Source organism: Gamsiella multidivaricata, assembly GCF_025024155.1.
Source record: "Gamsiella multidivaricata strain RSA 2152 chromosome Unknown BC939scaffold_9, whole genome shotgun sequence".
Taxonomy (NCBI): domain Eukaryota; kingdom Fungi; phylum Mortierellomycota; class Mortierellomycetes; order Mortierellales; family Mortierellaceae; genus Gamsiella; species Gamsiella multidivaricata.
Genome location: NW_026251717.1, coordinates 329,570 through 352,634, shown reverse-complemented (window position 1 = coordinate 352,634; position 23,065 = coordinate 329,570). Strand labels below are relative to the sequence as shown.

The window sequence follows — 23,065 nt, the reverse complement described above, 5'->3', positions numbered from 1 at the left end:
CTGAACCCCCACAGCCCTTCGTCGGTGTATCTTTGGATGCAAGGGCCAAGCTGGTGAGGATGTTATCCTCGCCGCCATGGAGTTGGCCTTCAACGACGGCATGGATGTAAGTGATCGAGCTATTAATTACAATCACACAGACATATGAGATGGGGGAAAGAAGAATGGTCACTCATCCACTTTGGTCAATACGGTATTCTTAAACATTTAGGTCATCAACATGTCTATCGCCGGCGGCTCCTCCTACAAGACCAACCCCATATCTGTACTTGCTGAGAAGTTTCTGATCCGCGGCAAAGCTTTGGTCGGCCCTGCTGGTAACGATGGTTCTGATGGTGTCGGGATGGTGTCTGGCACTGGTCTTGGCGACCACGCTACCTCGGTCGCATCGTTCGACAACCAATCCGGTTTGTTCTACTACCTCACCTATGGCGGCAAGGACTTCCCCTACAACTTCTCTGAGGCCTACGGCGAGACCATTAATCTGCCCGCCTCTGCCACCATCGTTCCCTTGCTCTTCAACGGTAAATTGAGCGACGGATGTAACCAGTCCCTCTACAACGGTGTCGATGTCGAGGGCAAGATCGTCTTGGTTCTTGGCGACATCACCCGCTGCAAGTCTGGTGGACGCGGTGCTCTGGCTGTTACCAACGGCGCTGCTGGTATGATCATCCAGTCCAGCGGCGCTGGTATCGACTCTCTGGGAGGTGTTCCCAACCTGCCCATGGCGTCGATCGAGTTTGATGCTGGTATCCAGCTGCTCGATACCTGGATGGCCAATCCTGAGTCCGTTATGACCTGGTCCAATGTCCAGGGACCCTTCTCGATTGACAACTGGGGGGCACCTTCGTCCTTCTCCTCCTTCGGATTGGATGGTGATCTCCGCTCTAAGCCCGATGTTGCTGCTCCTGGTGGCAATATCCTCTCGACCTACCCTCTCGCTCTGGGTGGTTATGCTGTTCTCTCCGGCACATCCATGGCCACATCCTACGGTGCTGGTGCCCATGCTTTGTACATGCAGGCTAAGAAGGTCAAGTCCCATGGCGATAGGATTCGCAAGGTCTTCAAGAACACTGCCACGATCTCTAAGAACTACAAGTCCGAGACCTTTACCTCTGCTGCCAAGCAAGGTGCTGGTTTGATCAACGTCCTCAACGCTGTCCTAGCCTCGACCGAGTTCTGCCCCGATCACATTGATCTCCTCGATACTGTCAACTTCCGGAGGCGGGTCAAGGTCCAGATCAATAATACCGGCAAGAACGCTGAGACCTATACTCTCACGCACGTCCCCGCTGATGCCTTGAACTCGTACAACGCCAACAACGCCTTCCCACTCGGTACCCCCATTATTGAGTCAGACTATGCCACCATCAAGTTCGACCCATGCACCGTTACGATCAATCCTGGCGAGTCTGCCAAGGTCACCTTGAAGTTCACAGAGCCCAAGAGGGGTAAGGCTGCTGACTGGCCCTTGTACTCCGGTTTCGTCGTTGCTACCCCTCGCTCTGAGGGCGGTGTTGCTGTTCATATTCCCTACACTGGCATCAAAGGCGATATCCGCGACATGCCAATCCAGGATACTAGTCTCGGCTTCCCCAAGTTGAAGAGGCTGGACATCTCGACCGGCCAGCCAGTTGAGCGACACCTCGATAGGTACGATCTACAACATGAGGGACGACAAGCCCGTTATCTTGTCCCGCTTTGGTTCGCACTCTCCCGATGCCACCATCCGCATCTATGACGGGTTTGCTGGGGGCGATTTTATCGGATTTTTGACATCCAAGGATGGCGGCCCTGCCTTTGGCGCCGCCGGCAGAACGAAGAACGTTGATAGCACCACCGGTCAGTTGGCCTTTACCCAGTATACTTGGGAGGGACTGGTCCTCCCTGCCGAGAACACGACCTTGGCCCCTATCCGACTTCCTATTTCTCCCGAAAACTCGACGAGTCCTTTCCACTACTATCGTATCGTCGTTGCCTCTCAGAAGAAGCTCACTAAGGGCAACTACCTCGAGGATTTTGAGATCTTTGACCTTGGCCCCGTCAGGCTCGCCCGCAGCATTCTTAATCCCTGATGGCTCCCCCTTTCCCCGCTCGCGGATACAAAAGTAACTGAATTCTTTATTTATCTAGACCAGAAACTAGGATAACAGTAATGTATACCAAATCATAAAACCATTGCTCAAGAGTTACATATCTAATAACATCCATTAGATCTAATAGACATGGCGTCCTTAGCCGTAAAGATGTGCTTAAAGCTAATAGCCCCTCCTTTCTTGAAATTTGCGAGAATCGATATCGATTCAGAGAACTGAGCTGAAAAAGGACCTCTTGGCAAAGCAGCATAGGCACAATCAGCGCACATGCTGGTCCACATTGCTTGCTAACACTTCACCGACTCACCATTCCTCTCATCTTTCCAGTACCAACCGTTGCACTGCGACTTAGCAATCAGTTTTGTCATCCCCGTCTTCGTCCTCGCTGACCATTAAGTGTTCGTCCATAGGCCTTTCATTGGTGGTCCTCATCATAGTAATCATCGTCGACATCATTATCGAAAGGAAAATCGCTGTCATATTCGTTCTGACTGGCCGTTGCAAAATATGTCTGAAGCGCAGAACTGCGTGCGTTGTGTGGAAAAAGGTGGCACGAAGAGCTTTATTGAAAATGGACAAAGACAAGAAGACTCTGCAGCATGTGCGCCGATTGTGCCTATGCTGCTTTGCCAAGAGGTCCGTGCTGCTTCTACAAACTGTTTGTGCCTGTTTTGCATGCTCCTTTTTTCAGCTCACTTTTTTTAAGCCAGGAACTTTATTGTAGCTAGGCCACGTATGACATGTATTTGGAGTCTGTGTAAGGTATGTGAAGATTTTTTAGCGGAGTTGGTGCTGTGCAACTATCCGAAGCGCGTTGGTGCATATAGATCGCGCCACATCAGCACTGTTGATAGGGGTGTCATTCAACACAAAAGCATAATGCATATCCCATACGGTTCTGAGCCTGCATGCCACTTTTCAGCTCACTGCATCGATTCTCACTTCCGGTTCCTGATTAAGGGGCGAATCCGACCTGCTTTGCGTAACCTGAAGAATCAGAATCGGGGTGGGTCTGAAGAACGGCTTTTTGCTGTTTCTCGAGCTGATTCTTGTACAACTAAGAAGCGAATCTCAACCCTCGTCGCCCCTCCACTCCCCTCTTCCCCCCGGCCATGGGAACACTTCGCACTTTTTTTTCACTCCTGCATTCCTTCATTCCTTCCTCCTAATTCATCATGGACTCCTTATACTGAAACTTCTTCGCCATTTCGGCGCAATAGTATTCCAAGAGCCATTCCGCCTCTTGATCCTCTTCCACTTTCAAGTCCGGTCGCAACACACGACGTTCTTAAATGAAGATGAATCTCATGCATATTCCAAATCATTGCCCTACTTAAAGTATACGTCAAGGGCAGGCAAAGTATTTACGGGAGAAGGGGAGAGAGAGCAAGGGTACTAGGTATAAGGATAATGGCTTATTGCAGACTGGATTCGTGGGCCGTATGGTTATACCAGGCTCTAAGAACTCAAAATCCTTGCCACAATTGACAAGATTGTGGCATAGGGTCGGCTCGGCGTACGAGGGTAGTTGGGCTGTCCGTGACATTAGACAACCGTCTGTGTGGGAATTATGGAAAGAAGCATAGCCGCCCATGAAAGCTTTGAATGCAGAAGGACGGGTCTAGTGCTGCCTGCAACCCTCATCGCACCCGACCCGCAATAGACAAACGAGCAAGGGCCACGCGTTATCTAAGCACCTGTGTTAGCCATTTTATTTCAAGGGCCATGTAATATACTTGGTGCATTTGCCGAAGATAAAGGCAACCTGAGCGTAAACAACACACCCTCTCGTGAACCAGCCGCCGTGTAAACACAGGAAAGGCATTGCTAAGGCCATAGGCGCGATTTTTAGGATAAACGAGTTACATGGGTTTCTTCCAGGAATTGACTTGTATGCTCAAAGTGGCAAATGGAAGAATATAATCACACACACACACACACACCCGTGAGATTTTATTCGTACACCCCCCGTGAGATTATCCCAAGAGTGAAATCTTCCTCTCGCACCCCCCGTGAGAGCTCTAATCTTACACCCTATTATTATAGCGAAACAAAGATGATCTCACGGGCATCCTCCCTTCATATAGAAGACGCTTTATGATTAATACCTGGGCTTCTAAGAGCTTAAGCACCTGACACACCTGAACACACCTAGTATGACACCCCGTTACCACCGTACACTGGTAATCAGCAATTTAGTGCGTCGCCCAGGTGTATCAAGAATGCGAACTTTAGTACATCTCTCTCTCTCTCTATACCAGCCCGCACTTTTTTCCTTCTGCCCCTACCACGCGCCGCCGTACCCAATACGCAGTTGTTAATAGATTGCTCTTGCTCCTATCACACATCATCTCAATTCGTTTAAGGGTCCGGATCTTTTTAACCATCGCCTCCTTGATATAAGCTGTAGTTCAGCTTCGTTCTCTGATACTAGGTGCGTTACATTCTTGACACACTTGGACGGCGCACTGAATTGCTGATTACAAGTAGTGCGGTGATAACGGGGTGTCATACTAGGTCTACATGTTAATTCGCATATCAGCTTCCTCGTCGCTGGAGAATCTACTCCTTTATCCAGTCCAATAAGAGGCAGAATTGAGCCAGATTCCATTCCGAAGCTGAATGACGGGGTACCATGGAAAAGAGCAAACAGACAGTCGTTTGTGATCGTATTGGAGTAGTACTTTACGACTCAAAATCACTATCGTGGATCTTTGCAAAGGTTTAATGCTAGATTTAGTATGCTATGATGTCGTCAGTGCTTCGCCCAATTTCTATAATATTTTAGTGCATTGTTGACACCGATGTAACTAGTATATAAACCCTATCTACGCATAAAACTAGATAGCAGCATTCGCCCAGTAAAACACCCTTTTCACCCTAGATACTCCAATCGTTTGCAAGCATGCCGACGCGTAGGGAGTTACCTAGCTTTCACTGTCGTGGAAAAATGATAAGCAAGGCGAGATCATGCGCTTTCCCGTCTCTACATCTGCCCAATTTTTATACCGATCTACACTCGCTCCATCAAACCGCCATTTTTATTTTACTTATATTCAGTTGGAGATATACAACTAGAGAGCCTGAATGTTCCAAGGTGAGGGGCGTCTGAGCGCGTTCTCTTTCTACTTGTAGAAACCGGACTTGAATGTCCGGTGTCAGAAGCAGAAGCAAAAGCAGCTTGCACGGCTTGCCCCTGCCCTTGGCCTGCTGCAATCTGGGCAATAGAGCTCAGGATCCGTTGCTCCATGGCCATGATCAGTGTGCGCTGTTGCTCTTGAAACGCCATGATTTGCATGCGCTGTGCATGTTGCTGTTGAGTACTTGCGATACCCAAGCCCTGCATGAACTCTTGGATAGTTGCACCAACCACTCTTCCTGAATCAAATATCATTGAAGTAGCCGAAATGTCGTTATTATTGAATATGAGTACATTGATGTCGCTAAACGCCTCATCGCCTTTGTCGTTCTCCTCATCAACCTCGTCATCAGATGTACCTGAGGCATTGACGACCTTCAAATCATCAGGGAGAACTTGAGCGCTGTCAATAAGTTGAAGCCCTGGAACGTTGGTCGGGGGTTGGAATGGGCGCAGACCCATTTGTAATGCTTGCTCAGGCTATCCCTTGTCAGGGATGACTTTCTGCAGACGCAGATGAAAGTTACGCTTCTATCCTCGCGCCTTTCAAATTGGACGAACACATTTAAAAGGACGTTCTTCACTTGAACTGGCACTGTTGAGTACGACTGAAGCGAATGGTTTTTTTTCTGACTTGGCCTATGGCACAGGTCTGTCTTCGTCCCTGGCCGGGAGACCCTATTCAATGCGACGCTCCTGTGTCTGGATCGCCGCTTTCTTGTCCAGCAGTCCCTGGAAACAGTTGTAGAATGTACATTCGTTTCTCTGTGCCTTGATCATTGTAGTTAGTGTAGCGTGTAGTGGAATGCTGGCGAGGAAGGTAATTCGCAACAGTGATGTTGGTTATAGAGTGTTAGAGTGTGCACAGAGGAAAAAGCTGCGAGAAAGAGTGCATTGCACCATGTCCTCCACCTTGCATAGAATATAACTCGCCTCATAGTCTACAAGTTCTCTTCTTGACCATATCCACATGGCCAGGCAATCTCGAGCAACGGCCATGTTGTGTCATTCTCTCTCTTCGTCCAATTGCTTTACGCCCATCTGCAGCTCGTCCTTTTAGAGCTCGTCCTCTTCTTTTTCGAAATGTGTAAGGCTGTTTGTATGCAATGCTAGACTTTAAGTCAGGATGATTAGGGTTTGTCCTATGTAGAAAGAAAAGAAGAGAGAGATTGCTAAATCAGATGGGTAATCAATGGCCATAAGCATCGGCAGTGTCAGCAATAGCACATATTCACCAGAGTCCGTTATATAAGGCTTTAGTCTATGGTCTATCCAGACCGGGTATCCGGAGAATGTCTTGAGATACGTTTTACTCATAGACTAGATACTCATAAACAATTGCTCTCAGTAAACTCTTGATGCTCACCTTGTGCAGCGCCTTTGCAATTGAGGAACATTTGGAGGTATCGCCACGCGTTTGCTTTTTCAACCTTCTTCCATGATGATCTGAGAAGTGCATCTGGACCTAACTCACATATTTAACGCTCCAAAACTAGGAACTAGGGAGATTCATTCAATTAGGCTGTAACCGTTGGATTATTTTTCGATGCACAGGACAAGAGCGACGCGTATGGCGCTGCACGAAAGGTCGATTGTAGCAACCGGCTTCTGAATAATATCTCTGATTGACTAGAAGCCTCATTGCCTACCGTGGCAAGAGGCAACGGGGTAATGCGGCGTAGGGGGTCCAATAACGAGTTCTGTAACTTCTATCATTAGTTCTATTTACAATAGGAGACACCACGCGAATAGGACTTCGGTAAGGGCGTGCTTCGGTCACATACTGGTTCGCGCTGCAGGGTCCTCCTTTAGATCGGAATGTATGAACACAAAGGTAAAATAAACTAGACAAAATGGAAGGAAATAAATACGGGATCTGTTTAGCTAAATGGTACGAGCTAGGACTATATTCCTTTGGGAATAACTGGGGTAATTGCAAGGAGTTCGCATATGTGATATCCGATGAGGTGAAGAGTCATGACAATGAAGTCTACCCCTCTGGAGTCGTTGTATGCCAATATTCGCTGATCAGGCCTCGGTTGTGCCCTTATAATGCCGTTTGACGAGGGTGGGCCGATGACGGATGCTCAATGAGACGATCGGTGATCGGGGAAGCGCTGCAGGGCAAGTACAATGCCTAAATAAAAGTGATTGACGGTGCAAAGGTGGCGAATGATCAGGATCGGCATTCCCTGTTGACTGTATCTCCTTGCGTGGGTTGCTGACGGCGGTAGTCAGTACCTGTCGTTGATGCGGTATTATCCAGACAATCTGGACGAATGCAATGTGATACAAATGATTTTAGGAAAGAAGACTAACCAGACCGTTTATTCTTTTATTCTGGGGCGGTGCTCTTTCCCGTGATCCAATATCAACTTTGCGAGGCCAACCGAATAATTCTCATTTACTACACCACAGAGTCCATTTGCATAGGTCGATCGAACTGGGAAAGCCCTCCGCGAGTCTTCTCTGGCATCACTACTCTCAAGACTGGACCCAGCTGAAATCACTGTGGTTTATTCCATCCACAACAAGATCCGTCTCAGTCAACAGGAGTTCGTTGTGGTTATGGTTGGCCATTCATATTTTTGCACCTGCCTCTTGCTGCAAAACACGGAGATTGTGTGCAGGTACTTCTTTTGCGTGATGCAAGGGGACAGCAGGTGCGAGTATTTGAGCAGCCTCGTTCTCAAGCGCTGGTTCAAGGAGCAGTGGCAGGATCTCGAAGGTTTCGAGACGAAAGTTGGTTCAAAGCTCCTAGTCGCCTACCCGCATTACATCGCCCCACCAGGACCGAGGTCACCCCACCAGGACTGAGGATCACCCCGCCAGCACTTGTACGAGGATTGTGCACAGCTTGTTCTCTACAGAATCCTCGGCACCACAGCCAAGGAAGGAGAAGCGACTGAGGATAAAGCGGCACGCAGATGTTACAGGGATCGTGAGAGAGCTGGCCATCATGGGGACAGCCGATCCAGCAATGCGATGCAAACGCTCAACAACCTCTCAATCCCGCTGAAACGGAGACGGGACTCATAGAGCTACAGGACGCATCTGACAACGAAGCAGGTCTTGGTGTCACCAAAGACCCACTTGTGGTGAAGCCGAAGGGGCGTCCAGAGGCAAATGTATCAAGAGCCGCAGTGAGATGTCGCGACCATCCAAAGAATTCCATCCTGCTGAAACAGACCTTGAACAATAAACGAGTGATTTTTTTTTTTTTAAACGAGGTCCTACAGACTATCCCCGTGAGAATATGGCGCTCACCTCCCCGTGAAAAAAAAAGCTCGAATTATTCTTACCGGGGTGTGAGAATAACCCGCTTACACCCCTGTGAGATGACAAAACGAGGGATAATCTCACGGGGGGGGTGAGATTATATTCTTCCTGTCAAAAGAGTGGAAGCCCAAAAAGTTCGCGTCAGCTGCAGGGTTTGAACCTGCGCGGGAGATCCCATATGATTTCAAGTCATACGCCTTAACCACTCGGCCAAGCTGACATTGTAGATGGAGAAGCATAAAATTATATATAGTCAATTTATAAATCATTCTATAAATGCAAGCAGTCAGACTTACGCTCCCTAAATGCACATTCACATAAGGCCCGATGGCTCAGTTAGCATACTGGTCAGGGCACCTCCCTTGTAACGCGAAGGGACCAGGTTCGAGCCCTGGTTAAAGCACAGTAATATGTGCTACGCATAGAAATTTATTTGGAGCATGAGTCGGGCGTACTACCCCACTTCAGTTATGTGGGTTTCCTTTCCCCGGCGACCCCCACATTGAGTGGCACTACCCCATGTAATCGTTGTGGGTTTCCTTTCCCCTTCCTTAACGCTTGACAAAATGCTCAGAATAAATTTCACCCTTGCGCTAGCCTCCGGACTTCGAGAGGCGCTGGTTCAGAACTTCCCAGCTATACACCAGGGTGTACAAGTTATTCCACTGCACTGGCAGCATGCGTCTTAGCTACCCCTGCCGGGGTTACAGGTATAAGTTCAAAAGTGAGTAGGCCCACTTTATAATAGGCTAATCTGAGCTCACATCCAGTGACCTCAGGTGGAGGAAAGACGGGACGAGGAGGTGGAGGAAATGTTACAATAGTAGAGGATTCGGCTCGCAAGCCAGTAGAACGGATTCCGTGCTCTCAAGAAATCAAGACCATCTCCCAGATGTACAGGTTACAATTGGAGAGATGGTCTTGGCAGATTAGCAGGTGAGGAGCCTGCCAGCTAGCCGAGCGGATCGCAGGAGAAAGACCTCGGGACGCTTAGGGAGGTTACAGTGAAGTTGTTGGAGATGGTGCGACTGCCACACTAGAAGATTTAGGGCCAGATAGACACAAGTCTCAGAGACTATTCACTAGGAAACCAGCACTGATTGTTCTCTCTCGGAGGCCATGTTGAATAAAAAAAAAAAAAAAAACTAAATGCACATTCACATAGAGTGTGTGGTGCATTACTCGCTGACCATGTAAACGGGAGCTGCCCTGGCCCCATGCTTGACCCAGACGCAGCGGATCGGACGCTGCTGGATTGCCTGCAAGGGAGGAGGCGGTTGACAACCATGGAGGGGATGGGGAAGATACCCTTCTTGTAACAAGGTGTTTTCAGCTTTTAACACACTAATGAGGTGTGGCAATTGTTGCGCAGGCCCTAGGGGTAGGCCCGGGGAATGTGACCTATCTTTTGGCGACTGTGGATCGGTTCCGCTTTGGTGGTGAGGACAGCGATAGTAGATCTTTGCTAGTTAGTCTGATAGATTCGCAGAGTCAATTGACTCGAGAGACAATTTGTTATAAAAAAAAAAAAAAAAAAAAAAGCACATTCACATTCTTTTAATACAGTATTCTTTAAGTACATGGTTCTAGGAATCATGGGGATTTATGTTAAAAAAAAAAAAAATACATGGTTCTAGGAAGCTTTGCTTCTTCGCTCAAGACCGTATCTCTTTCTGTTAGCAGTTACGTGATTATTATATGTTTCTATGAAGTTTCCTGGAGAAGCAAAGAATCTGTTCTCAAAAGGGCGAGCTAGGAAGTAAAGAAATCCTTCGCTCGAAGTCCTGTTTTCTATCACTTTCTATACCTTTGTTCCCTTTGTTATCGCGCCCACTCTTCATTTACCTTTTTTTTTTCGCTCATCCTCGCTTTAGAGCCCTTTTTCTCTCGTTCTTTTCCGTTCTATCGATCGTCGCATCGATTGTAGTAAGCACGATGGAACTTCTTAACATAGCCATAAACGTAGAAATCACAACTGATGTGTCTGTACTAAGCCTGGCTCCTGTTTGGGACTCGCATGATACGACTTATTTGATAGGATAGTTTTAGTTGTTACTTCGCTCAGCTGATTGAGATTCCGTTTGCGTTTAGGGTTGAGCTACCCTTCACCCCTAGTAGCGGACCCGATTTTTTGATGCCCTCTATACTCCCGATGAGCCGTTAGGCAGTTCTGAAATGGGACCCCTTGAACATAAGGATACTTCTAATCATTTTAAGAGTGCAGATATCAATAAAGCCCTTCCCCTTTTTTTAGTGGTGTGAAACTCACTAGTTTCAGCCGTATTGCATGGATTTTTGCCGACACCATGTAGTTGGGTATTGTTGTTGAAAGATATCCTGAGCTCTACATCCTGAGGATCAAAAATATCGCGATATTGGGAATTCAGCGTAATCGAAGAGCTCAATAAAAAATAAAAAATAAAAAATAAAAATAAAAACGAAGGATCAACCAACCAAATAAAGCAGTCGATATCGAACCGCGCACAAAAAGAATAGACTAGCAGAGAAGAAAAAACATCTATTATTTTATTTTGTTTTATTTTAATCTACGAGCTGCTGGTTACTTGCGCCAGCTCCTGGTCATCCTCCTCTGCAGCCTCGCTAAAACCTCCTGCGCCGCCACCACCACCACCACCATCACCACCGTTGATAACGGCTTTGCTCTCACGACGAGCGCGAACCTGGTCCCAATTGGCTTGCAGCGCCTGCACCGTAGCCTCATCGGCACAGCGAGGCGAGCCTTGACGCCGTTTCATTGCCGCAAGTGTCCTCTTGAACATCTTATCACTCGGCTCAAGTCCATACGCCTCCTGCATTACCTGGATCCATTTCCATGCGCGGCCCCATCGGTTCCTAGCATCGATCAGCTCATTCTTGATCAAAATCTGGAACGTGTCGAAATCCGGTCCACAAACCTGCATAACCGGCAATGACGCCTGTGCTGGGTCCGCATGACCTCTAGTCTGTTGCTGTCCATCCTCATTGCTGCTGCTGTTGCTGTGCTGCATCTTGTCCAGATTCTGACCAATCTGCGCCAGTTCCTTGAACAATTCCAGCCCATCACTATCCCGTCGTGCCAAGAACGCAAACTTGATCATCTCATTGTAGGACCTCGTCGTCGGCACCAGTCCAAACAATCGCACATGGCTGTCAAACATGTGCCGCAAATCCTCGAGGTCCTGGGTATATGCGTAAAACGAAAATAGCGTGTGGACATTCTGCAGCGTCGGTACTAATTTTTCCCTGTTGCTGTTGTTGCCATGATTGTTGTTTAAAGAAAGTACGCCTCCATGTAATGACTTCGCGCGTTGACCCAATGGGATCGTCATCCACTCTGACGACGAAGAAGCTGATCCGTTTTGTTGAATATACTGCTGCAGCTGACCTCCTGAGCTGCCAACCGCCGGTGTTATGAACGCCGATCGGAAAGTCGACTCGACTGCCCCCCAGTTCTTCATCTTCGTATGGATCTGCAGCACATAATCCCAGCTCATGTTGTCGGGCTTGATCCCCGCACGCCTCATCAGCGTAATCGTCTCCATGGCCAATCCAATATTCTTCCGTGGCACACACGACTGCAGGATCAAATTGTAGGTATGCAGCGTCGGCTGAACCGACGGCCCATGAGTGCCAACAGCAGCAGTTGCTCGTCCCCTATCCATGACCAACGACGATCCTGCCTTCTCCCGCATCTCCGTCCAGGTCAAATCCACCATCTGATACTGTCGTGTCGCGACAGAAAACTCGAGTCTGGCGGTGTAATCGTTCATGTTTGGTTGGATATGGCATTCTCGCATCCCTGCCCAGACCTGTTCAAACCGCTCCGTCAGTTTGGCAATCTCCTGGAATCCATAGCGGTTGGGGTTGTCGGGTCGAATGCTGCGGAGGAAAAGAGAGTGGTGTATTGGAAGCAAAGACGACAATTGACCCGCACGGCTGAGCACAGAATAAACCATCCATGCTGTATCTTGGTCCTTATTCTGGATCGCGGCCAAGAGTGGAGCGGCGTTCGCAAACGAAGGCGAGGTCTTGAGATCATTGGAGTGGGCGGAGGAAGCTGCTGACGATACCGTAGTGCTGGTTCCTTTCGTTTCGATAGCTGTGTTCGAAGGGGTCGGAATGCCAGGCAAGGGTGTTGTATCTCTGTTGCGAGAAAAGAAACTGAAGGTCGACTGGTGGCGCCTTGCAAGCGCTGTCCTTGATCGAGTACGAATTAGAATTCGGGTGCAGATCGCCTGTGTAGAGGAGTGTGCTGGCATCGTCCTGGTTGTCTTTAAATGAGAAACTCAACACGAGATGAAAAGATAAGAAAAGTAGAGGGAAAAGATAAAAAAGGGATGGAGGAAAACCAAGAAATAACAGGCGTACAGGAAATGGTAAGAGCAGAGTAGGGAGTGGAGAGTAAAGAAAGTATGCTGATGACCCTGGCTGGCAAGATCTCGAGCCGTCAGGGCCAAAATTGCCCCAAAACGACAACACATAAGCCACTCTGTGGCTGGGTCCTTAAAATTCTAGGATCAAAAAGGTTTTTAAAACCGCGAATTTAAAGCAGCCTGCCCGGCTAGCTCAATCGGTAGAGCATCAGACTTCTAATCTGAAGGTTGCGGGTTCGATCCCCGCGTTGGGCTTTTTTTGAGATTCCGGCGCCCACCCCCCATGGTCCTCTTTTTGGAGGATAATTAGTTGGACAACCCATGCAGAAAATCCATGTAAAATACTTGGCGCTGGGCGTAAAGCAACAGGCCCCCTCGTGAAGCAGGTGCCGTACCATGTGAACATAAAAAAAGGTACTAGTTAGACTAACAAACCCAACCATTGATTTGCGTGTTATGTATGATCCTGCTATAGGGACACTATGGATGGGCTTAGGTTATCTGAGCATACCACTTGCCCCTGTTCATCTTCAAACGCGAAGGTTTTTTCTGTCTTTTTCGTAAAAAAAAATAAGTATGCTTACGGCTGCGAGTGATATTCGTTAGGGCAAGTAACATCTCCACGGTTTTAGTAAGAAAGAACTAGGATTTAGTTACTCCAGGACCCCCTTGACGATGGCGTACGTTGTACTCGGATGCTCGCAAAAAAAACCCCCCAATGTAAGGGTATAAGGGAGGGGCTGTCGAATAGATCTCCTCTTTTATTTCTTCTTCGGTTGACCGCAACAGATAAAGATGAAAATGTGGAAATTTCTAATGTACAATTCTAATTGCTAGAGTCGCTTTCAGTACGTAGGTGGACTCCGAAACTCTTTTCTAGCACGCGTAGGTGTCGTGGGGGTGCCTGGCCTTCCGTTCCCATACTCATCCACCATAACCGCTTGCTGTTGCTGTTGCTGCATCGCCGCCTTGGCGCGCTGGTGCGCGACCCCTGGTGCATCCTCCAACGCAAACGTATGCTGTCCGACCCTCGTCGTTGCGGCTGTTGGCTGTGACTGTCGAGGCACGCCAACGCCAAAGATCGGAGCCGTTGGACTGGTGACTCGCTGGTCAAACGAGAATGACAATGGTGATACGGCACCATGACGCGACGGTGAAGCAAGAGGCGAATGAGGAGGGGATCTTATAGCCCCCACAGTATTATATTCCTGCTGTTGCTGTTGTTGTTGTTGTTGTTGTTGTTGCGATTGACGGTGGAGCTGCTGTCTAGGCAAGGAATGTGACGACGGCGAGGATCTATCAGCCTGCAACGGATCATCATACATGGGTTTGAACGTGTTCATCTGCACAGCATCCGTCCGGTCCTGTGTCACGCCCTGCGTGAGAGGATAGGTGTCATGATCGTTGTATCCAAAGCTGTTATGGTTATGGTTATGACGGGGTGAGATCTGGAGATCAATGTACTCTGCCCTGGCGTTCGAATTCTCGGGCGCACGGTAGGGGACCACAATGCTCGGGGGCCTGTTCTTCGATGCGTTATTATTCGACCGACCTCCGGACTTTGTACCGCTGCTATTATGTGTATAGTTTTTTCCTAGCTTGTGGTCGTCCTGGTTCTGTGCTTGCGTGTTGACGGGCACCGTGCGCGAGCGACTTCCGCCGCTAGTGGACACTCCAAACGTGGAGCCAGCGACCGATCGACGGGGGTAAAAGATCAACACCAAGGTCACCCAGATAATGAACTCGAAGAAGTTGAGGTTCGCGATCAGGAAATCAGATGCGAACTTATTGTGGGCGATAATGGGGCTAGAAGTCAAACCATCTGCAGAGGCGATGCCCAAGGATACGCCGTTGGCCATCATGGCAAATGTGAGAATCAGGTTCTATTGAAAAGGAAGAAAAAAAAAAAAAGGTAAGCATCCTGTATCCTCAAGAATTGGACCCTTAAAAACACTGTCTGGAAGAGAATGTTACCATGTCCTTGAAGTACTCAAGCTTCTCGGCCACACCCTGTGTGTTCTCATTGATCGTTAACAGCGCCACCTTCAACAACGACTTGAACCTGAAATGGGTCCTCACGCCCAAGAACCCAATAATTAGCGTCACGATGCTGAATGCCATCTGGGGGGCTGCCTCACGGAAGGCAAGATTGTTCCTGAAGAGAAACTGGAGCAGCGGGAATAATGCGATCACAATGAAAGAACACACAATGTTGAGCCGGAACTCGAAGCTGGACATGAACGACGACTTTGTGACCGATTTTGAAATGTAGTGGTAAAACGACTGGAGCAAGAAGAAGATGCTGGTGAGAAGCGCCATTGAACAGGCCAAGGCGTAGTCGAGCGCAGAGGCAGTGTCCTGGTTGGGCTGGCTCCAGAGGAAGGAGGGTCGACTGATGATCTCGTTGGATATAGGGTTGGACCAGAAACCCTCCTGATACTTGATCATTGCACATCCTATATCATATCTATGTATTACGCGACGTAGTATTATAGTTAAATAGTAATAAATGTAATATATAGAAAGGCGCGTCAGCACTAATTAATGCAATGGATGATTAAGTGTAGCGTTGTACAAGCACAAGGCCAATTTTCTGTGTCTATCCATATATTCATATGCTTTTTGTTCTTTCGATTCAGGGCTAAGAAAAACGGCATGCATGGATAGGCACATGCACAGATGCCGATCACTTGGGAAAGTCTTGTTGAGCAACCAAGATAACCCATTGGTCTTTCTGGAAGCACTGCACATGAGCCAAAGAATCAACGCTCATACACAGGCACAAATCCCAAATCCCATGTGTTAAATATTAAAAGCAGGAAAACTTACATTAGATGTAGCGGGATAGCGATCAGTAGTAGCAATGTTACGATGCTGCGCAGTTCAAATCGTAAGATGCGTTTGATATTCAGCGCTTGGAAGCGGTCATATCGGAAGACGTAGGTTACGAACCAAAGGTAGAACCAGCCGTTGGCAATCGCTCGCTGGGTAAACGAGTAATCGGACAGATGAGTCATTGTGGAAGGGCTTTGACTTTGTTACTAAAGCGGTGACGATGTGGTTTGAGCGCGCGATCGAGGGCGTAATTGTGGAAGAGATGAGATGTGGGAAGAGGGGAGGGGAAGAGAGATAAGGGAGGGAGGGGTAGCAAGTGTCGTAACGGTGTGGGTGTGTGGATGAGATGGAGTGGCTGATGGAGTCGGAGGAGGAAGAGGAAAGAAGGTCGTGAAGCGGATGGAGAGGAAGAGGAGAGTGGAGAGGATGTGGGAGTGAGGACTGAGGAAGCAAAGAAAAAAAAAAAAACAACTTCAAAGGAGGAAAGGAGTTCAAAGTACACGGACTACTCTTTCGACCCATTCCGCGTATATGCTCCAAACTCAAGACAGCCTTGGTTTCGCTAGAAACAGTCGTCCACCTGCAAGAGAGTCCAGCAACGGAAAGTTAATAATAATGGACACAGCGCAGGAAAGTAAAGAACATCTCGGCGCCAGCGAGTGGGAAATAAAGCGGATGCGGAGGCAAGTCCGACTGGAATGACCTGTGAGCAAAAAGAGAGTTGAATTCTCTTTGTTATTCTCCCTCTGCTGGTTCGCTGGGCTTCTTCATATCTCCGAATGTTTACTTGTGGAGAGGGAGCAGCAAGAGAGCGAAGGAACTAGGCCATGGAACACATTCAGCCGTTTCGACCAGACAGATAAGTTCCTGAGCGAGCAAGTGAGCAAGCGCCCAATCCACCCTCATTCCACAACTAGTTGTGGACGAATAAGGTTGCCGTCTATGGAATCCGTCGAGCGGTCTCTCCTCGGTCTTGGAATAAGTCTCGGTACGTTCATTTCAGCACCCTCGAAGGTTTCAGTTGTATGAACCCACATGAGAAAAGTACCTCGCCCTGAAATAGACTAACAGCAAAAGTGATCGGCTGTGGATCGATCGCTGGACCCTCACTAATACCTGAACGGACAATTTTCATTTGTCGATGTCCTCAGATCTGCCTTGTCGAGAGCATCACAGCATCCACCCTGCCCCCATTGTTCTTCAAGGAATGTTTTTGGAAATAGTCCAATGGGTCTCTTCTTGCTTCCTCTCTTTCTCTCTCTCTCTTTCTCGTCGGAGTACGATATGATTGAACACACAAGATTAACCTTTTTTTTCCTTGTGTCAAACCAGACTCTTCGATTTAGAGAAAAGTTCAGACTTGCGTATTTGTAAATCGAATACCTTCCCGTCAAGGCCAACGCACAACGCACACTTTCCATGTAAGGCAAAACGAACCACACGCGTTCAAACATGAAGACGAACAGTTTCGTTTCGACCGTGCATAACCTTTATGGGCTAATTGCTTGGCCTACAGGCCTGTGAGAGTGATGGGAGTAATGGCGTTAGATAGATATTGATCGAGGCTTTCCTGCTGTAGGGTCTGCACTATATTGACCTTTGTGGTACGTACGAGCAGAGAAGAATACCCTTCACGTGGTGCAGACGGGAACCGCCTTATAAGGTACTGTCTGTCCTGAAAATAAAGATCCTTATCTTATCTTGTTGACTTTCTTATCTGTAGGTGAAAATAAGGGTAAAATATCACACTGCGTTCGGTGATACGGCTGTTCGTTTTTTATTCCTTACTAACTGGGCAGCCAACATCTAACCTGACGCCATCCAATCCTGCAGCAGGAAAGCCTTAACCAATATCTATCTAACGCCATTACTCTCATCACTCTCGCAGGCCTGTAGGCCAAACAATTAGCCCCATAAAGGTTCTGCACGGTCAAAACGAAACTGTTCGTTTTCATGTTTGAACGCGTGTGGTTCGTTTTGCCTTACATGGAAAGTGTGCGTTGTGTTGGATTTACAAATACGCAAGTTGAACTTTTCTCCCAACAAGGGAGTCAACATTTCTCTAAATCGAACAGTCTGGTTTGACGCAGGCTATTATTATTATTATTATTATTATTAAAAGTGTCGTGGAGAATAGGGTCTCGACGCTGCAGCCGCACTCGCATTAGCAGCCGTTGCTTCTCGACCCAAAGCTTCATAAAAACTACTGTGGCTCGCACTATTATCCTCACTCATGCTCCGCACATACGCGATCTGAATGATCTCCCGGTCACTATCCAGGCTCGTCCTCTGATATGGATACGCCATTGCAGAAGCAGCGCGCGCGGTGTTCGCTGTCTCATCGTGGTACACTGGCTGTTGCTGCTGCTGACGCAGAGGACGACTGCTGCCAGATGACTGTGACCTCGACACATTCGACTGATCCCAATTTGATGCCTCTTGCGCAAGCGAAGGATAATCTCGCGATGGACGGAAATCCATAGAACTATGGGCAACTCGTGTACCACGCTTGCTTGCCTTAGGAACCAATGGACGCTGGCTAGCCTGGCTGCCCGAACGATGGGGCTGGTGGGGGGTTGGCAAACTGTAATGGCTGCTCTGGCTGAAGGATCGGTGTGGCAAGGAGGTACCGTTGGGATTGGGGAGGGAACCGTTCTGAAGACTTCTGGAGTAGAATTCCTGATCTTGCTGCTGTTGTTGTTCCTGCTGGGCCTTGGCGAGACCGTCCTGGTAGTAAATCGTAGTAGAGATCAATTCGGGCTTGCTATTGGACTTGGATGTCGATGCAGCAACAGTGACAGCAGCAGGCGGAAGGGGGATGGGAGTATGGGTCGTATATCTGCTCTCATTGCTTAGCGTGCGCTGATGACGTGGACCCGCAGAGCGATCCACGGACCAAACAGGGTTCTCCAAATCCTGTACGGGCTCGACTTTGCAGTAGAAATCGTTGTCTTGAGGCATGACATCGTTGAACCGAGGGAGATGCGCATCTCTGGAGTTGCGGTTATAGGCCGAAAGCGAGACCATGTTTGAAGATCCGCCCGACCCTCCATCGAAGGGCGAGCCCGTACCGGTCTTCCGAGGATAGAAAATGAGGACCAAGGTCACCCTAGAGTAAACATTCGTGACGGGAAGAAAATAACAAAAAAGAAAAGGGGAGGGGGAAAGAGGGTCAGGAATGATGTGCTTCGCCACATTCCGCATGCACAAGGACGTCTTGTTCTATTTTCAGCCCTTTGGATTCATGCATGCATCGCCCGCGCATTGTGCAAATGGTCCAAGATCCTTCTTTTTTCCTGTGCGCACTTTGTTGTTCACTTACCAGATGATGAACTCGAAAAAGTTGAGGTTCGTAATCAAAAAATCGGATGCGAACTTGTTCGTCGCGATCACAGGGTTCGAAGTCAGACCATCCGCGGACATGATCCCCAGAGGAATGGACGTACCAAAGAGTCCGAACGTCAAGATCAGATTCTATTTATGATTTGGTAAGACACGGGAAAAGAAATCAAAGCGCGGGAAAAAAAAATATGATCAGTATATTGGCATGGTACCAAGGAAATCCCCCTACGCTCTACACCCCGACTTTGATCGGTTCAACCCCCCAAGGCTTACCATGTCTTTAAAGTACTCAAGCTTTTGAAGAACATGAAACGTAGTCTCGTTCATGATCTCGCGCGCGTTCTTGATCAGGACAACCAGTTTAAAATGCGTTCGGATACCGAGAACACCGGTGATGAACGTCAGGATACTGAACAGAATCTGGGGAACGACCTCACGGTAGACAAAGTCTTTGCGGAAGAGGTACTGGACCGTTGGGAAGAGGACGATCACGATGCAGGAGCAAACAATGTTGACCTTGAACTCAAAGCTCGACATAAACGACGACTTTGTAACGGACTTTGAGATGTAGGACCAGAATGCCAGGAGCAAGAAAAAGCATGAGTTCTCAAATGCGAGACAGCAGGCCAGAGTGTAGTAGAGAGGCTCGACATGGACCATGTCCTCCGGACTCCAAGCCTGTGCTGGCTTGGACTGGATCTCCTTGGTCCGCGGATTAATCCAGAAACCCTCGAGATATTTCAGTCGAGCGCTGCCTATATCATAGCTAATATGGTATGGATGTCATTGAAAGAAGTGAAAAAAGAAACGAGGGTGATGAGACAATCAGTGCTGGAATCGGCAGTGCGCATTTTGCATTTTGCATTTTGCATTTTAGTTTTCGGCTTTTGTTTTTTTGGATGACTGGCGGGAAGAGCATGGTGTGGTATCGTAATCCAGGGTCAAGAACATATCCCGATTTCGTTCTACGATGTGACACAAGGATGGAGGGCAAAAGACCGAAATGCGCCCAGCATGGGCGTCGCCGGACGGGGATGGCGAGGTGCACCATGCTTGAGTGTGTGTCTAGTAGAGTAAGATTGTCGCCCCCAAACAAGCGCGCCCTCTGCACCTGTATTACCTGAACGACCCTAGTCCATTTATGTAATTGGTTCCTCGATTGGAAAACCTTTTATTTTTCCACTTGTGGTGGCACAGGGATACCCAGGCGATATGTTATACACAATGATTGTGGTCGCACTTGTGTAGCGAGAGAATATTAAAGCGTAGAGATGGGTAGAGGGAATAAGGGGGCCCATGCTTCTATGCCGCAGTGCATGGTAGCGGGTTGTCAAAGCCGTGTGTTTTTTTTTGAAAGCACTTCACGCGTAATAAAGGTCAACACTGTAACCTAGCGATGCTGAAAGCTCAGGAGCAAGGAAATGGAGGGTAACCCAAATGTTGACAGAATCACGAGCCAAAAAGCAACAACAACAACAACAACGAGAAAGGTGTATTGGGAGGCAAAGGAGTTGTGGTCCACGACCAAGAGGGTCTGTTGTGTTTATAGACAAGAGTGTAGCGTGCTGTTGTTGTTATAGTTATTGTCGTCGTAGTTGTTGTTGTAGTAGTTGCTGTTGTGATTGTTGATGGGAAGCGTGAATGGGGGTATAAGCTCTGACGAGTAGGTGGAAGGATATGGACGACTTACGATAGTTGAAGGGCCAAGGCGATCAGGATAAGTAACGTTACAACGCTGCGTAGCTCAAAGCGCGCGATTCGTCGTAGGCGAAGGGCCTCAAAGCGATCCCAGCGGAAGACATAGATTATGAACCAGCCATAGAACCAAGCTGAACAGACTCCGCGCTGGACGTAGGAGAGATCTGAGAGGTGCGTCATGTGGTAGGTGGTAAATGTAGTGTTTTTTTTTAAAGGAATGGGAAGGAATATACAAAGAAGAGAAACGTGAAGAGGGTGGGCGTGAGAGTATAGACAAAGATAGGGTATATAGTGTTAGACGAGGAAGGATGGGTGTTCGGAAATAATTACAGAAGAAGCTATTTCACAACCGTGGTGAGAGAAAGCGAAACGAGAGAGAGAAAGAAAGAAAGAAAGTGAGAGAAAGAGAGAAAGAGAGTTGGCGATAGACAGCAAGAATGGACGATGACACTGAGGGCTGATATGTAAGGGAAAAAAAGACGCGGGATGGTCGAGGACACCGATACCTTATATAACGTTTCCTCCGAAGCAGTTCTTCGTTGTTCTTTGGTTTTTTTTTGCAAGCAAGCATGCAGCTCCCGAGGACAGGGCGGTGGAGGTGAGGTTAAGGTCAGGTTCAGGTGCAGGGTTTTTGCTGCTGTATGCGATGCATGTATTAAATTGAATTGAATTAAATGGAATGGAAGATATCTGCATGTTTCCTTCTATGGCCTATCCCTCCCACCTCGCTTTTTTTTTTTCTCAGTCTTCATCCTATTGATTTGTTTACGTCAATCGAGGCAAAGGGCAGGCAAGGAAGGATTTTGTTTGTTTGTATGGTATGCTCCGCTGCTTACTATGTTTGGCTGTCGAGGCGGGATGGGATGGGAGTGGTGGGGGATGCATGGACCTCGTGCTATGGAGTTTAGGTTTGGAATCTGCCTGCGGGCTGTATTTTATTTTATGAATTGGAGTGAGTGCCAGGCACAGTCAATGGCAGGTCATGCCATGTTTCCTGTCTTGTCTTGTCTGCATCATAGCACTAGAGAAATGTTTACTCAAGCAAAAAACAACAACAAAAATTCGATCGTGGAGAGAAGAGGGAGAGCATATTGTGCGGTTACCTTGAGGAGCAAGAGCAAGAGCAAAAGAAAAAAAAAAACAAAGACGACAACCGTCAGTTCGATGCTCAGTCGCCCTCGTTCTGGATCCTTTGCGCAATCCTCTACTGACGAACAGAACGAACAAAGAAGAGGACAGCTCAGCTCACAGCTCAGCTCACAGCTGCAAGTCCGCAACACACAGACTGCACCTGATCACTTCCCCCCCTCTCATACACACACACACACACACACACATACTTCTTGCAGCTTGATGAACAAAAAACAATAATAACATTGATCGTTCAACATCGGCGTAGACCGCACACAAAGAGAGACCTTATTCAAGCCTAGATGATAATGAGGAGTTAGGGGGGAATAACAAGTGTAACCTACCTTGCATGCCTTAAGGAATATCGGCCTCCAGCGTCTGCGTCTTTTTTGGCAACCTCGCATGCATTTGGCATGTATCCATGGGTTCGTAAAGAAAATAATCCGGTGCATGGCCTATATGCTCCTCACTTGCAGCGCACCGTCGTCATACAAACCTGCTACCATATAAACATCTAATTTATCTTGTGTAGCTTAGGACTTATTGCAACCATATTGACTTTATCCAACCCCTTCCTTCCCCTTACTAGGTCCCTAGGCTAAAACAAGGACTATGCATTAAAGCCGTTTAAATGAATTAGCGGTAGGTGGGGGGGGGGGGGGGGGGGAAAGAGATACTTCGTGGCGTCGACATGTGTTTAGTTATGCATCTACAGCGAGAGCAGGAAGCATCGATACTTGCATTACAGCGCAGGATATTAAATGCCAAACAACCAATAATAACAATGGAAACGAAGCTAGGGTATACGCCCGCATAACCCAGCTCTTAATTGTTTCTGGAAAAAAAAAAAGTGCTGTGATCGAAACAACAAGATACCAACAGTACGACTGAAGTGGAGCGTGAAGTGTGGAGAGTGAGTGAGAGCACGTAATAAATGGAACCAGTGATAAGAACGTTGCCCATGTGTCCATTAGCGTAATAGCTAAAGGCAAAGGTATCCATCCACTATACATGCATGTACATGTAATTCTTCTACATGGCATTAACCTAGTTTTTTTTTTTTATTTCCATCAGTGCTGGTCATACATTATCGCGCGTCGATTATTATTTTTTTAAGCATATGAAACGCGTCTCCCCTTGCGGAGTCCCGTCAAGAGCCACCCCAGGACCAA

At 47.9% G+C, this 23,065-nt stretch overlaps 5 protein-coding genes, 2 non-coding genes and 1 pseudogene across 8 annotated transcripts; 3 read left to right on the top strand and 5 right to left on the bottom strand.

Moving 5' to 3' along the window:
• Positions 1-4,972: 4,972 nt before the first annotated feature.
• On the bottom strand, positions 4,973-6,202 carry BC939DRAFT_440601 (uncharacterized protein). Its single transcript, XM_051554099.1, has 5 exons — positions 5,928-6,202; positions 5,797-5,843; positions 5,737-5,766; positions 5,595-5,715; positions 4,973-5,474 (listed from the first exon to the last, which is right to left on the bottom strand). The coding sequence occupies exons 1-5, from the start codon at positions 6,013-6,015 to the stop codon at positions 5,143-5,145; spliced, it is 618 nt and encodes a 205-aa protein (XP_051415871.1). The 5' UTR covers positions 6,016-6,202; the 3' UTR covers positions 4,973-5,142.
• Positions 6,203-7,622: 1,420 nt separating this feature from the next.
• Positions 7,623-8,443, top strand: BC939DRAFT_440593 (uncharacterized protein). Its single transcript, XM_051554098.1, is given in 3 exon segments — positions 7,623-8,033; positions 8,047-8,312; positions 8,387-8,443. 2 exon segments carry the CDS (start codon positions 7,804-7,806, stop codon positions 8,252-8,254), a joined length of 438 nt encoding a protein of 145 aa, XP_051415870.1. The 5' UTR covers positions 7,623-7,803; the 3' UTR covers positions 8,255-8,312; positions 8,387-8,443.
• Positions 8,444-8,653: 210 nt separating this feature from the next.
• Positions 8,654-8,734, bottom strand: BC939DRAFT_t35. Its single transcript has one exon. It is a non-coding gene; the product is annotated as a tRNA-Ser (tRNA).
• Positions 8,735-8,844: 110 nt separating this feature from the next.
• BC939DRAFT_t38 lies at positions 8,845-8,917 on the top strand (annotated as a pseudogene). The gene has a single exon. The product of its transcript is annotated as a tRNA-OTHER (tRNA).
• Positions 8,918-11,029: 2,112 nt separating this feature from the next.
• BC939DRAFT_440590 (uncharacterized protein) lies at positions 11,030-12,932 on the bottom strand. The gene has a single exon (XM_051554097.1). It carries the CDS (start codon positions 12,771-12,773, stop codon positions 11,061-11,063), a length of 1,713 nt encoding a protein of 570 aa, XP_051415869.1. The 5' UTR covers positions 12,774-12,932; the 3' UTR covers positions 11,030-11,060.
• Positions 12,933-13,069: 137 nt separating this feature from the next.
• On the top strand, positions 13,070-13,142 carry BC939DRAFT_t39. The gene has a single exon. It is a non-coding gene; the product is annotated as a tRNA-Arg (tRNA).
• Positions 13,143-13,724: 582 nt separating this feature from the next.
• Positions 13,725-16,084, bottom strand: BC939DRAFT_321744 (uncharacterized protein). The gene is made up of 3 exons (XM_051551526.1): positions 15,717-16,084; positions 14,862-15,354; positions 13,725-14,770 (listed from the first exon to the last, which is right to left on the bottom strand). The coding sequence occupies exons 1-3, from the start codon at positions 15,902-15,904 to the stop codon at positions 13,733-13,735; spliced, it is 1,719 nt and encodes a 572-aa protein (XP_051415868.1). The 5' UTR covers positions 15,905-16,084; the 3' UTR covers positions 13,725-13,732.
• A 1,700-nt stretch (positions 16,085-17,784) lies between these two features.
• BC939DRAFT_440584 (uncharacterized protein) lies at positions 17,785-21,225 on the bottom strand. Its single transcript, XM_051554096.1, has 4 exons — positions 20,755-21,225; positions 19,338-19,830; positions 19,045-19,196; positions 17,785-18,831 (listed from the first exon to the last, which is right to left on the bottom strand). The coding sequence occupies exons 1-4, from the start codon at positions 20,940-20,942 to the stop codon at positions 17,838-17,840; spliced, it is 1,827 nt and encodes a 608-aa protein (XP_051415867.1). The 5' UTR covers positions 20,943-21,225; the 3' UTR covers positions 17,785-17,837.
• Between the last annotated feature and the right edge of the window lie 1,840 nt (positions 21,226-23,065).